Here is a 15,597-nt window from a genome sequence, read left to right on the forward strand (position 1 = left end):
CTACGAAGGCAGAGGGTCAAGAAATGAGATTTTATTTCATACTGAATAATATCAAGAAGTGTTCAAACTAGACTTTAATATCTGACATTCCAAATGACAATTCAATGTGCGCATATAAAAATGATAAGACATGTTGTAAGAATGCCGCAAACTAGAAAAATAGAAGAAACGAGTCATTTCATATATTTACAACAAAAAAAGAGTACAAATAATAAAAAACAGATATTTACCATGAATAATGAAAAATGAGGCAAAACACGTAACATTGTAACAAAGTCTAATGTGGCAACAAAGTTTCCAACACTGCCCGGGCCTCATGGATCACCGCTGCCTCGGACAACCATTAGCCTTACACCCTTAGCAAACATTGGTCAGCTTCCATTACTTAGGGCTCATTCACAACAACCGTAAGCGCATTTTGGTGTATTTGCGCATGCAAAAAATATGCAGAAGGGCCTGAGTATTTACTACGCAAATATCCTTGAATTTCCTGGGCGTTCACTACAAATTTGCTTATAATGTGCCTCTTCAAAGACCCAATGCGCTGCACCAAAATAGGACATACCGCGTATTTTTCTGGTGATCGAAGAGTGCATGAAAAAATACGCTCATGTGAATGAGCCCATTGAAATCAAAGGGTTCTACCCTGTTTCCCTGAAAATAAGACATACCTTGAAAATAAGACATAGCATGATTTTCCAGAATTTTTGAGGATGCAAAATGATTTTTCAGGCTTTTTGAAGATGCTTGGAATATAAGCCCTACTCCAAAATTAAGCCCTGCTAACAGTTAATTTAAAAAAAGTCAATTTAAATAGTGTCCAGGCAGCTATACATGTAAAAAAGTTAAACCTTTTTGAACAAAAATTAATATAAGACACTGTCTTATTTTAGGGGAAACACGGTAATTACTGCATATGACACTCACAAAACTTGCTGGTGCAATATGCTGCGCAAATACGCTTGCGGAAACGAGCCCTGAAATGGAAAAATTGGTTGCTATGGGCAACAAGGCTTCTTGTACTTACACGACTCCGGCGGCCCGCTACATAAAAGAACATGTATTTAAAAATAACATGACGGAACATTTTTGTGCATCAGCTTAATTACCCAGTAATCAGATTCCAGACTCCTTCGCAGTTTTCCACGCCAGCTAACTTCTCCCCCTCCCCGCGCCTCGTTCTGTAAAAGAAGGTTTTGGATCGAGCAATCTGACTTTGGGTAGCAAGAATGTTTGCCCACCACACACAGTATGGCAGCTACTATTGCTTGACTCGCATTATAAACGCACTTGGTCATGGCCATATATTTGCTTATCATGTTACTTAATTCAGAAAAATACAACAAGGCCATGAAAAGAATCCACAACATTTCACAGCTTTTCCACTAAATACTTCCCGTATCAATGTGACCACTTGGTGGCGCTAAGGTTCCTCTATACAACTTTGCAAAAAGTACACGCCATTGATAAAAAAAAAAAGCAAAAGAGATCTACATTTGCCAGTGCAGTCTTATAAATCTTCCTATTGTGCCAAAGCAAACACACCTGGAAGTACGTTCTACACTAAACCAAGATCTTGAAATGTCAACAAGTTTGCAATCTGGCTTTTTGGACGTTTCACATGAAAAGAAAAAAAAAGAAAAAAACAACAGAATGACTCAATTTGCATTAAAAATTTAGGAATTTGGTAATTTTGTAATAGGGGTTCCAAAAACATTTACAGCACCAAAGAGGAAGTAATTACCCTGTTTCTCTGAAAATAAGACCTACCTGTAAAATAATCCCTAGCATAATATTTTGGGATTTTTGAGGATGCAGAATGATTTTTCAGGATTTTGAGAATTCTTGAAATATGAGCCTTGTTTCAAAATTAAGCCCTAGTTACAATGAATTAAAAAAATAAATATAAATAGTGTCCAGGCAGCTCTACATGGAAAAAGAGAAATCTTTTGGAGCAAAAATTATTATAAGACCCTGTCTTATTTTGGGGGAAACAGGGCAATTATGTTTTTCTTCACTGTCTTCACTTAGTTTACATTGCTTGAATGAGCTCATTTTGAAGAAGCTGTATGAAAACCCCCTCCCTCCGCTGCGGAGTGTATTAGCGCATGAAACATTTTAAAATTTTTTAAATTTTTGACTATTCAAAATCCAAGCTATTGTGCGTGAGTTTGCAAAAAAAAAGTGGAAAGTTGGGTCCTGCCCTTTCTCGCACATAGAAATACTACATGCGGGAAAGACAGGGCAAGAATCCCACTAGTGAAAACAAAACCATTGAAGTCAATGGTTTCATTTCGTCCCATTCATGGACGCAAAATGGGACAAAATCACTAAACTATTTTCTGAAAAAGCTATGGCCCAACTGTGGGTCCACTTCCCAAAACTCACAGCTCTAAGGTAAAATTCGGGACAGTAGACCTATGGTAGGCCAAGACACCCATCCATATTAGGGGTTCAAATATGTGCCCATTATACGCTTGTCTCAAACTGGCCTTAAACATGTTTCACCCAAATACTTATGGCATATGACATATCACACGTATGTATACACAAAAATACACGTACAGAATCGACAATTCTAGGCTTGACTGGCGTAGCGCATTACACAGTTATCATAGCGCACCAAAGCTATTGACGCTTGTTACCTACTAAACGTTTTGTAAACTCCTTGGTTCACCACTAGAGATGAGCGAACGTACTCATTTAGGGCGATTTCGCAATCGAGCATCGCTTTTTTCGAGTAACTGACTACTCGGGCAAAAAGATTCGGGGGGCGCCGGGGGCGTCGTGGTGGAGCGGGGGGTAGCAGTGGGGAACAGGGGGGAGGTCTCTCTTCCCCCCCCCACACTCCCCTCTGCAACCTCCCGCTCACCCCCGGCGCCCCCCGAATCTTTTCGCCTGAGTAGTCAGTTACTCGAAAAAAAGCGATGCTCGATTGCGAAATCGCCCTAAACGAGTACGTTCGCTCATCTCTATTCACTACATATAATTTTCATTGTATCATATTTTAGGAATTTATTAAAGGGGTTTTACCAGGACTTCAAATTGCTTCACAACCCCTCTGTCCTTCCTGGTTGCTGCTGACTTGGACATGTGACTGCTGCAGCCAATCACAGGCTGTGGCAGTGACCTTCTATAGCCTGTGATTGGCTGCAGCAGTTACTTGTCCTGGTCAGCAGCAACCAGGAAGGACAGAGGGGTTGTGAAGCAATTTTAAGTCCTGGTAAAACCCCTTTAATTTAGTATAGAGCAGTCAGATGTGAGTAAGACAATAACAAACAATAGCATTCTAGTTTGAAAAAAGAACACTAAAATCTGGCTGCAACAAAGTTACGCTCCTGAACAGCATAGTAACATTTCACAGTTTAATGTGGAAACAAAAAATGTAAAAAGATGGAAATTAATGAAAAGCAAAAACTTGCTTTTATGGTAAACCTGTAAGCAGGGGCGTAACTAAAGGCTCAGGGGCCCTGATGCAAAAGGTGAGCTGGGGCCCCCCTCTATCTGTATCTGTACCCGTACCCATACCTAAACCATGCTGTACAGAGGCATAACTTGAAGCTCCTGGGCCCCAATGCAAAACCTGTAACAGGGCCCCCAACTATAATGCTTTATTCATAGTACTGGGCTCCCTATATGGAGAAGAGAGGCCTTATGGGCCCCCTAAGGCTCCTGGGCCCGGGTGCAACCGCATCCCCTGCATCCTCTATAGTTACGCCCCTGTCTGTAAGCGGTTATATAAATTTTGCCTATAATCTAATATATATAATGTCTATAAAACATCATTCTCTTTTAGTGCACAGCAGCTAATAGTCACATGTGTATGCCTACGAGGGCTCGTTCATGCGGGTGTTAGCCTCCGCTTCAGAGCAGAGAAATGGAAATAAAAATGGAATTAAATGTTTCTGTTTTGTTTCTGATTCGTTTCAATTGGTTTGCTAGAATATTCATTCAATGTAGGTGATACTCAAGGGCCACCATAGCCTTATCAATCAGGTACGCCTCAGGTGAGTTTCAGACAAACATGGTTTTCTCCCATTATACTACAGTGATAATCACGGGCGCAAAACGGGACAAAACAAACCACTGATTTTCAATGGATTTCAGTGATTTCGTTTTCACTAGTGGGCAAGAAAAGATAAGACTTGCCCTATCTGTCCCGCATGTAGTGGATACAGCAGGACCCATCTTCCCGCGTTTCTTTTCAAACTTCTGTGCTATGGCCTGGAGTTTGAACAGCCGGCCAAAAATCTTGTTCGGGTGCAACTACGCTCCGTACTGATGAGGGTAGTTGTGCCTCCAGCTGTCTGAGACCGTCCAAATTATTAGTCGATGCATCAGAGAAGAAAGCAGTGAGAAACACTCAAGTCCCAAGCTCTTCTCAACAGACATACATAGTAACATGTATGTTACTGTGTAAATGAACAATTGAGGCTAAGGCCTACTTCCTATGGGCGGATTTCCACCACGTATCACGTGGCGGAAATCCACGGCGTTGACCCACAGCTATTAGCTTCGATTCAACCTAATAGCGCAATGCTTACGGTGCGGAATTGCACCGTGGAATTCCGCTCCTTGAAATCACCTGTAATCACCCGCGGCATGTTTTATTTGCAGCGGGCGTACGTGCAGACAGCTTCCATTGCAGTCAATAGAAGCCATCTACCGCTGTGCTACAGTGGAAGATAGCGTGAAAACGCTTTACCGCCCATCGACGCCCGCATCATATGACGCTGTGGGCGTGTCATGTGACGCTATGGGCGTGTCATGGGACGCTGCCGGCGCGTCATGCGCTGTACTGTGCATGCGCGCCGGCATGAGATGTGGGATATTGGGCTGCAGATCCGGAGGTGAGTATGGGGTCTCGGGAAGGTGGGGGCGTCGTGACGGGATCTCCGCTGCGGGATTTTGCTTGCGGAGCCGTGGGCACTAGGCCTAACACCTGTGTGAACGCGCCCTTAGTAATAAATCTATAAAACATAGTACATGGTGATAAGATGGCTTGATATTTGTGTCACCAAAAGCATTTCCCACTACAAATAATAGAAATCCCTCTAACTATATGTCCTATCTGCGATCGACTCTTAGCTTTATCCTAAGGGCCAATTCACATGAACGCAATTGATCTGCGTATTACATGTGTAAAATTTGAGTACACGATACGCAGTGAATAGAACACCTAGATTTACACATCTCCATTGAATTTTATGGGAAACTTTAGTGCACAGATCTGCTAAAAAATATGGTGTCTTCTATTTTTTTTTTTTGCGCGCGCGAAATTCATATGCAAAATACAGAAATGTGAATGAACCCATGGAAACCGATGAGTTCTATTCTATACAAATATGCCCAGCCTTAGGGTGCATTCACACGAACGTATATCGGCTCGGTTTTCACGCCGAGCCGATATACGTTGTCCTCATGTGCAGGGGGGGGGGGGGCTGGAAGAGCCCAGGAGCAGGAACTGAGCTCCCGCCCCCTCTCTGCCTCCTCTCCACCCCTATGCACTATTTGCAATGAAGAGAGGCGGGACGGGGGCGGGGATAATTCGCGGACCTTAGCCCCGCCCCCGTCCCGCCTCCTCTCATTGAAAATAGTGCAGAGGGGCGGAGAGGAGGCAGAGAGGGGGCGGGAGCCTCAGTTCCTGCTTCTGGCTCTTCCAGGCTCCCCCTCATGCAGATGAGGAGGACGTATATCGGCTTGGCGTGAAAACTGAGCCGATATACGCTCTTGTGAACGCACCCTTAGTCTGGGGACAACCATTATGGCTCTCATTGGTTCAACGCCCAGTTTTCTGGACTTCTAGTGACAAATCTGCTTTTTTATCCATAATTTGGTAGACTTGCTGTTTAGGCCTCTAGAATGTGTAAATTGCTCATGTAGATGGCAGAGCAATGTGCACAGAGGTTGTCTTATAGTCTCTGTGCACTGCTGTACAGGCTCCATGGGATGCCCAATGTACAGCGATATTCCTGCCCCTTAGAGGAAGTCAATCAATTGACCATCAGGGTTCATCAGCATTGCTCTTTAGGAAGATGGACTCTAATGAAACATGTCATACTATACAGAATTCATACAGAACCTGATAGAAAAGAATTTGCAAAATTTGGAGAACTGGCGCTTAAAAGGGTCCCATCAGCTCTTTTGCAATATCTATCTTAGTAGTTCTTCATAAAATAACAATTTTGGTCTGCCAGTGGGGAAGCTGCTCTTACAGACTGGCTCTCAATACTAGTTCAAACCGAGGAAGTCCTGAGTGGAGGCCCCTCTTCTGTTATGTCTCTATCGTGGGTTTACGAGACAATCCCTTTTTACATTTCATGTTTAGGATGAAGCAGCTTGTCTTCTAAAGATAATTAAAGGGGGTGTCTAGTTGTAAACTATTGATGGCCTATCCTTAGGACAAGCCCTCAATAATAAGTTGTCAGAGGTCTGGTACTCCGTAGCCTCACTGATCAGATGTTTGCCAACCCAATCTGATCATGGACTGAGCTGATTTCTTCAGGGAGCAAACAACTCCATTCCAATGGCAATGGCAACGCCTGGTATTACACACAAAGCTCCCCATCACTTCAATGGGCCTTTGACTGTAATACCACTGCAGTGGGGATGGAGCTGTCTGCTTTCTGCCTAAAGCAGTTCAATGCACAAGCATACCAGCCTGGATACTGGGCAGCAGACCCCGACTGATTTACTATTGGTGATCTATCCTGCGGTAAGGCCATCCATAGTTTACAGCTGGAGAACTCCTTTAACTCTTTCCAATCCACTGCCTGACGTCTGAAGACATTATGATTTAAGGCTGTACAGCTCCGTTGTTGGAAGATGTCTGTCGGGGCTCTCTTACTGTATATTGCCAGCTTCTCTGCTGTCACCTCATGCAGTACTGGTTTTAGCCTGCAGATAGCGCTGTTGTATAACGGCAGAAAAAGAGTAAGCCTCCTAGGGAAACTAGGATACACATTGGATTGGAAAGGGTTAATGTAACTAATATATCTAAAATTCATTAAGAACAAACTACAGTGATTATGTGCTTCAAGGGTTTGTTCTAAAAATGACTCGATTGTCCTAACATCAGTTTTTGGGATTTCCCCTTATGGCTTCCTTTAGACAGTTTTTTGTGGTGTTTTTATATTGCTTGAAAAACAAAAATCATGAATTTCATGAGTTCTTTATAAGCTTTTTGGTTGGCTTTTCTTATACAGACATGCATTGTATTCAGGCATTTTTTCCTACAGAGAAGTCAATAGGAAAATGAAAAAAAATGTGAAGCCTAGAGCATTCTTTCTGCATTTGAAAAAGACGACATGCAATGGACCAAAGAATGTAACTGAAATAAAGAAAAACACCAAAAAAAGGAATGTGTCATGTGTTTCACATTTCCCACTAATCTACGGTACAGCCAAGCTCTGTTCATGGCATTTTTTGATAGAAGAAAAATCCCCACAGACAATGCCGTGAAGAACCCCCCGTTTTGACGCAAAACACTATGTGTGAAACCATCCTCAAAGGGGTTTTCCAGGCAAAAACTACTGATGACCTATCCTCAAGATAGGTCATCAATAGTTAACCATCAGGGACACGTCGGATCTCCGGAGATGAGCTGATCGCCTGGCCTGCTGTCAGTGCAGAAGAGGCCTGGAGAGAAATTGCCATAGTTGGCTTTACACCCATTGAAATTAATGGGAACTGAAGCGGCTGTTACACTTTTGCGTCCATCCCCAATGTTGGAGGTGGAAGTACCAAACGTGTAAGAGTTGCTACAGCTCCCATTGATTTTAGTGGGAGTGATACCAGCTTGGGCACTTCCTCTCCGGGCCCCTATGATACATTTCCAGTCTACTGCACTTACAGCGGGCCAGGGGTTCACAAGCAGTGGATACGTGGCAGTGAACTATTTATGACATCCTGAGGACAGGTCATCAATAGTTTTCACCTAGAACACCCCTTTAAAGGATTAAAATAGTAGATTTTACTTTGTTGCAGACCTAACTTATTTTAAACTAGCTGAATTCTAACAAAAACATTGAAAATGAAAAAATTTGGAAAATCACTACTTACCCAACAATATTACACTTTATGGCTACATTGTGAGTTTAATGGTCATGTATATAATACAAATTATTATCTTGCAGAATACTGAAATTAGCGTGAATGTGGTAAGTTTAGCTGCCCGATATGTGTAGTAGAATTCTAATTGTTACATAGAATATATTCCTTTAACACCTTTATATACTTTATGCAAATATACAGTATGATCATACAAAATATCTTCTTTGTTAAAGCTGCCATATGGATATGTAAAGTTAGTGTTAAAAAGCAGAAAACCAAAGCTGTACAAGTAATTCTTAGTAGCTTAATGACACCCCACAAATATTGTTTGTATGACTTGGAAACTATTTTTGGCCATTGGAGATGGATAATTTTGAGATCATGCTCCTTAGGCCTCAGTCAGACGAGCGATTTCTTTTAGCACATGAACAGCCGCACAAAAAATCATGTGCATGGGTGAATTTGCACTCGCATGTTCTATCTTTTGCAGATGCGATTATTTAGTGCCTCTAAAAAATTTACATGTGAACGCTTTCATTGGAAAGCATTGGTTCTAATAGAGCCGCTTTTTAAGCGCAACTATTCATGCGCTAAAAAAAATAAATCGCTCATCTGACCGAAGCCTTAGTAGGGTAGAATGATAGTTAGAGAAAAAAAATCAGGAATATGCTTCCTTTCTCTGGATCAACACTGGGGATTTGGGGTAATAGCTTAACATATTATGTTACTAGCTAATTGTACCAGAAAGTGGGTTATGCCTAACTTGAAGTAAAATGCCCATGATTTAACTCCCAGTAAACCAGAGCTCACATGTTTGTCATTGGCCTACTTCTAGTGAGCAGATTTGGCTATATTCACAATAGACATTAATGACGACCAACATACCCCATTACGTACAATGACTTCTGTTCATCATACCTAAGAAAAAAACATTAATTGCTAACAGGCAATTTTGTGATTTTGTAGTATAAAGTGACAGAAATTTCCAATAAAATTTTTAAAGACCTAGACTAAAAATTACATGTGCAGCTTAGGGCTAAAATATATATATCTCCACAAAAGTAAAAATACAAAAAAATGAAAATACAAAACTAAAGAAAGCGTAGCTCCTTCAAATATGGCAATTATTTATACTGTAACTATATGTAGTTTTTACTCTGTAAGGGTGTGTTCACACATTGCAAAACTGCTTGCAGAAAATCCACTGTATGTTACAGTACAGGCAGTGTGGAGATTTCAAGTAATCTCATCCACATGCAACAGAGAAAATCCACTGTGTAAATTGACCTGCGGTACAGATTTTATGTTCACAGCATATCCATTTGTTCTGTGGATTTTCAGAATAGATTTTATCTCTTCAGATAAGGATATGAAAACCACACCAAATCCTGCTCATACTACATGTAACACATGTGGACATTGACTTGGATACACACCAAAATCCGCAAATCTGCTACCTGTATGAACTCAATTGAACCTAAAGTTATGCTCACATCTGCATTAGGAGGTTCAGTCGCAGATCTGACACAAAATAACTTCTTTCATGAAGGACTTTTTCATCTGCCAAAATGTGGGACAAATGAATGGAGACCAAACAGACACCATTAAAGTCAATGGGGTCCGTTTGACGTTGTTCGATTCCATCATAAGATGAACCCATTTGGCCAGCAGATTCTCTTTTCCTGCTCCCATAATGGAGCAGGAAAACAGAACTCCGAAACGCAAATGTGAACATAGCCTAAGAGTTATTTTAGAAACAGCAGAATATTCCTTTACGGTACAATATAAGGAGTTGCACCAGTCATGTAACATAGAGGTGTGAACCAAGCACATAATGACTTGTCCGGATGCACTTCTTGACCTTCAAGATTCCAGACAAAAGATCCTAGGGAGAGGAAAGCTAGGTCTGGCACCAGGCCCTAAACCATAACAGGTTCCATACAAGTGGTGTACCAAGTCTTTTTTGGTAGCTACGCCATATTGACGTCATGTTTCATAAGAATCCTTCTTCCAACTTTGCTATTGGATTCTCTTCACATTTCCAAACAATTGAAGCAAATTGATATTCCAAGCTCCAAGTAGAATTCTCTAAAAAAATGAATTGGGATAACACTGATGATTTAGGACCACGTGAATTGTCTTTTCATAGTCTTTAGTCATTTCACATTTCATATCAGTTGCAGAGCTAACACTTCAGTTCATATTCTCCACATTCATTTGTTAGTCTTGTTGGTCCATACTACAACTGGTCTGTTTGATATTCAGAGACATCGGACATGTTTTCCGACATGCTGTTCAAAATCTCTTGGTGCTGCTGGTTCTCAACACAAATAATTTCAAACCTGCAGTGTCTGAACTCCACGGCCAAGGTACCAAAAAAGGTTACAAAGCACATGACAAGGACCCACTGGACTCTTGGTGCGTAGATATGAAGTTTCCTCCACTCAAAGATGAAATCTGTGCAAAAGTTGATGTTTAGGAAATCAGCAAATCATAAATGTGAATCATTAGCGAATATTGTTAGTATGTTGTCTCTGGCAATATAATAATGGGACAAAAATACATTTCAGTTTGTAAGCTGTAAAATATCAAAAAGTTGATTGTAATCCAATTGGTTCTCATCAATAACACCTCTACTTCACTTGTATATGGGTTTTGAGGTTTCCAAATATGAACTTTGGTTACTCTGGTTTATCTTGGGAACATGATAGGGAGCTCATGATCCTTTGAATTTAAAAAGTACAATATTTTCCTGTGAAATAAATAAATTATAATCAACTTTTTGATATTTTTCAGCTCTGATAATTATAATGTCTAGTGGAAAATATAAGTATTTAGTTTGTAGCTAGAAGATGACACCAGGACCACAAAATGAAGACAATGGAGAAGAAATTGTCATCACAAAATATCTGCTCCTTTGTTGTATTGGTTGACAAAATAAGTCACCGGTAATGAACATTTATCAACTCACACATTCATGAGTCAGAAATGCTATCTTTTCTCCTTAGGGAGAGCACCTAGACAGTGAGTAAGGAGAGTCAAATGGCCATGCACGCTCCTCTGGGTAATATGCAAATAAGGGAGATGGAATAAAACCTCCACAGTGCCACCTATTGAAAAGCATTTAATTCCCAGTCATTGTTACAAGGCTTGTATAAAGAGTCTGACTTTAGTTTAAAGGAATGCTGCCTTCCAATAGGTGGCGCTGTGGAGGTATTATTCCATCTCCCTTATTTACACATTCATGAATCACATCAAATGCATTATAAAACAATACTTAGTTTGACTCATACAAAAAGGCTTTGTGATGTTTCCGGTACGTTTCCTCTGGACAACATGGTTTACATTAATGTTGTGACGGGTTCATTGTGCTCCTCTATAAATTTGGGATGTGTGTTTTGTTCTTCTTTGGCACAAGAACACATTTGGCCCGGAGGTTTTGAATTAGCAGGAAACTTATAAGGGCTTTGTCACACAACCATGTTTGCGCAGGTATTTGAGCACGCTAAACACTGATAGAACCCAGTGATTCTAATGAGTATCACTCTCAGGCCTTAGTCAGAGGGGCGTTTTTTGCCGCGATTTGCGCATGCGCATGCGTCCGGCGATTTTATAAAACCATTGCTTTGCAATGGTATCGGACACATAAGCACTTTTTATGCGCTCGTCCGATAAATTATAGAACAGAAATCGCAGATCGCACCTATCTGCGATCTGCGATTCCTGTTCTCTTCTCTATATGCGCTCAATGGGGCCGACGGCAGCAGCGCCGACCCCATTGAGAACATATAGAAGACAAATCATTCTTCTCTGCCACAGCTGTAACAGCTGTGACAGAGAAGAACGATGTTTGCCCATTGAATTCAATGGAGCCGGCAATACAGCCGCCTCCATTGAAAGCAATGGGCTGCCAGCGAGCGCAGGATGAATTGTCGGGAAGGGGTTAAATATATAAGCCCTTCCCTGCAATTCATCCAGAAAAGTGTTAAAATAAAAAATATATATACTCACCTGCTCCCGGCAGCCGGAGCTCCGTGCGGCCGGCCTGCAGTGGGTGTGAAGGGGGTGTGAGTCAGACCTGTCCCCTGATTGGCTCAGCGCTGTTGTGCTTTATTTTCCTGCAGTTTGCACAACAAAAGGGCTCTAGAAGTCTATGGGAGGTATGAAAATACGGAAGAGGAAGAGCGTGACACTGCGCAAGACACATCTGGAGCTCATTTGGCTTTAATTAGTCAAGAAACCCATGAAAAGGGTGTGTCCCTATGGGTGGCCTCACATGACCGCATTTGCGACTGCAAAATCTGCGCGCGAAAAATTGCGCATGCAGTACACAAAAAATTGAACTCATTAATTTCAATAGGTTTGTTCACAAGCGTGTATTTAGCGTGTTCAATTGCGTCACGCAAAAAAACCAAAAAAACGCAGTATGTTGTATTTTCCTGCACATTTATGCAGGAAAAGAACACATCTTGAACCCATTCAATTAATTGGCCATTTCAGTGAATGAGAACAGCAGTGTATGCTTTTTTGGTGTGCCATTGTTTGCAACTTGCATGCGCTAAAAGTATAGTAAAAAACGAGGTTGCGAATGCAAATACACAATGCGTGATGCGCAAAAGTGCAGCACAAATGCACGCGCAAATATGCATACACTCGTGTGACACAGGCCCTCTTCATACAGCTGTATGTGCGCAATATGCAGAGAATAGAACTTGATTACAATGGGTTTGTTGAGATCCTCTTCATTACAACTCTGTGACACAAGCCTCTAATCATCATCAATGACTATGATAGGAGATTCAGCCTCCCCACCCCTGTGAAGAGCCTGTGTGGTACAGTCCATGCAATTTCATCAGCAGGAATCCGAAATAATTGCAGGTGGTCACAATGAGATCTAGCTGACTTAGTGACTATGCATATAATAATAGCAAAAAAAATTTCACCGCAGTAGCCTTTAACCCCGTAACGCCACAGGGTGTAGGTTTACATCCTGGCTACGGGGTAGTTAACGCAACTGGATGTATACTTGCGCCCTATGAATAGCACAAGATCAGAAGAGAGCGCGTGCCATCCGGCAGCGGGAGTTGGCTGTTGCTGGGGTACATAAGGACAGCCACCCCCTCTGTTAACCCCTTACATAACTCAATATAATTAGATTGCGGCATGTAAAGGGTTCACAGAGGGAGGACGCTCCCTCTGTGACGACATCGGACCCCCGTGATGTAATAGCGGAGGGCTGATGGGTTGCCATGGCAACAGGATGTCAGATACTGGTATCCCGGCTTGCCTCTGACTGTGATCTCTATTACAAGCAATAAGGCATTGCAATACATAGGTTCTGCAATGCCTTATCATAGCAATCAGAGCTGCTATGGATCAGTTCCCCATCAGGGACATAAAGAGTGTAAAGCAAACAACTAGTGTAAAAAAAAAAAATGTAAAAAAATAACCCAAAAAACTTTTTTTGTTCATTTTTTCCTATTTGTATATAAAAAATAATTAAAAAAAAACCAAAACGTACATATTTGGTATCATCGCATCAGTAATGACCTGTATTATACATTGAACACACTATTTATCCTACAGATCAAAAATTAAAAGAAAAAAACAATAAAAGTGATCAATAAAGCTGTATGTGCACCAAAATGGTACAAATAAAAACTACAGCTCGACACGCAAAGAAAAGCCCTTACAGAACTCCATCCGTGGAAAAAAAAAGTTATTGGACTTTGAATGCAGCAATGTAAAAATTATTATAAATTTCCCCCAAAAAAGGGTTTTACTGTACAAAAGTGGAAAAACCTTAAAAAATTGGAATATTTTTAGTATCGTAGCAATCGTACCAATCTGTAGAAAAAATGTCTCATGTCTCGAGTTGAGCGAACATACTCTGCCGAACTTGATGCTTGTTCGAGTATTAGTGTACTTGATGGTGCTCGTTACTCGAATGAGCATCAAGCCGTGTTCGACCCCGCACCAGTTTTTGGCTCCTCCGCGATGTGACGTGCTTGTTTTGGCCCCTCCCCACCACAGCGTGCGTCATTTTTGTCAGGCTGGCTGGGAGAGAGAGAGAGAGAGAGACAGATAGGAAAAAAAAAAAGCTCGGCACCCGGCGTCCCACATATAAAAATGCTCGAGTCTCCCATTGTAGTCAATGTTACTAAAAGCTCGAGTCGAATAACACAGACTCGATCATTTGGGTGCTCGTTCATCTCTACTCGTGTAATTTATGCTGTATGATTAACGCTGTAAAAAAAATTGAAAAACAATTGCAGAATTGATGTTTTCTCTCCCTGCTCTCAAAAAATAAAAAATAAAAGTTTTACAATACATTAGATGCACACAAAAATGGTACCAATAGAAACTTCAGTTCGACACGTAAAAAACAATCCCTCATACGGCCGTGTCTACAGAAAAAGAAAAGTTATGGCTTTTAAAAAGTGGAGATGAAAATCCCCCATAATTGTTGTGTCCTTATGGCCAAAATGTGTCCTTAAAGGGGTTGTCCCGCAAAACAAAGTGGGGGTATACACTTCTGTATGGCCATATTAATGCACTTTGTAATGTACATTGTGCATTAATTATGAGCCAAACAGAAGTTATTCACTTACCTGTTCCGTTGCTAGCGTCCTCGTCTCCATGGTGCCGTCTAATTTTCAGCGTCTAATCGCCGGATTAGACGCGCTTGCGCAGTCCGGTCTTCTTCTTTTCTGAATGGGGCCGCTTGTGCCGGAGAGCGGCTCCTTGTAGCTCCGCCCCGTCACGTGCCGATTCCAGCCAATCAGGAGAAGATCCCGGCGGCCATCTTCACCAGGTAAGTAAGAAGTCACCGGAGCGCGGGGATTCAGGTAAGCACTATCCGTTTTTCTTTTTTAACCCCTGCATCGGGTTTGTCTCCCCCCGACTATTGAAAAAAAAAAAAACCCGTTTCGGCGCGGGACAACCCCTTTAAGGAAAACAGCCACCCAGCAACAGAATAAGGGCAAGGCAGAATCCTGGCTGTACCATCACAGATAAATGAACTTTCTTACAAACATTCGCACAGATAATTGTTTTCATGAACGGACAAACAAATATTTGCTTGCACGAGATCTCGATCAAGTGATCACGAGTCCCTCCTCACTTCAAGTTGTCTTAGGTCCTAGCAAAGATCCAAGAGGATGAAGTAGACAAGCGACTTCTGGTGTATCCAGGCTGGACCTTAAAATCTTGATGTCTTTTGGTGCACAGACTTATCAAAGGTTAAACGGTTCCCCCAGGATGGACGGCGGACTGCTTCCAGGGATCACCAGACCTCCTCCCAAAGTTCCCAAGATTAATGTGAATAGCAGCTGGATCCCTGAGTTATAAGACGGCACCAAAGAGTTGATTAACCATTCTCCGGAACCGAAGAAACGTAATAAATACAAGACCACCACAGCCAAGTTCTACAAGTGGTTCTCTAATCGCTGATTTTCCTTGTTCAGTCTTCCCGCACTAGAAGCGGCCTTAGGCCTCATGTCCACAGGGAAAATCAGGCCCGCTACAGATTCTCCATGGAGAATC

General features: G+C 41.7%; 1 protein-coding gene across 2 annotated transcripts in view; it reads right to left on the reverse strand.

Moving 5' to 3' along the window:
- Positions 1-7,762: 7,762 nt before the first annotated feature.
- The window catches only part of TMEM150C (transmembrane protein 150C), a 222,675-nt gene continuing 214,840 nt past the window's right edge, over positions 7,763-15,597 (reverse strand). For both annotated transcript variants that reach the window (XM_066574259.1, XM_066574260.1), the window contains one exon: positions 7,763-10,509. In XM_066574259.1, the coding sequence (XP_066430356.1) occupies positions 10,292-10,509 (218 nt within the window). In that variant the 3' untranslated portion in view covers positions 7,763-10,291. The remainder of the gene's footprint in view (positions 10,510-15,597) is intronic.

The sequence above is a fragment of the Eleutherodactylus coqui genome, chromosome 7 (genome assembly GCF_035609145.1).
Source record: "Eleutherodactylus coqui strain aEleCoq1 chromosome 7, aEleCoq1.hap1, whole genome shotgun sequence".
Classification (NCBI taxonomy): Eukaryota; Metazoa; Chordata; class Amphibia; order Anura; family Eleutherodactylidae; genus Eleutherodactylus; species Eleutherodactylus coqui.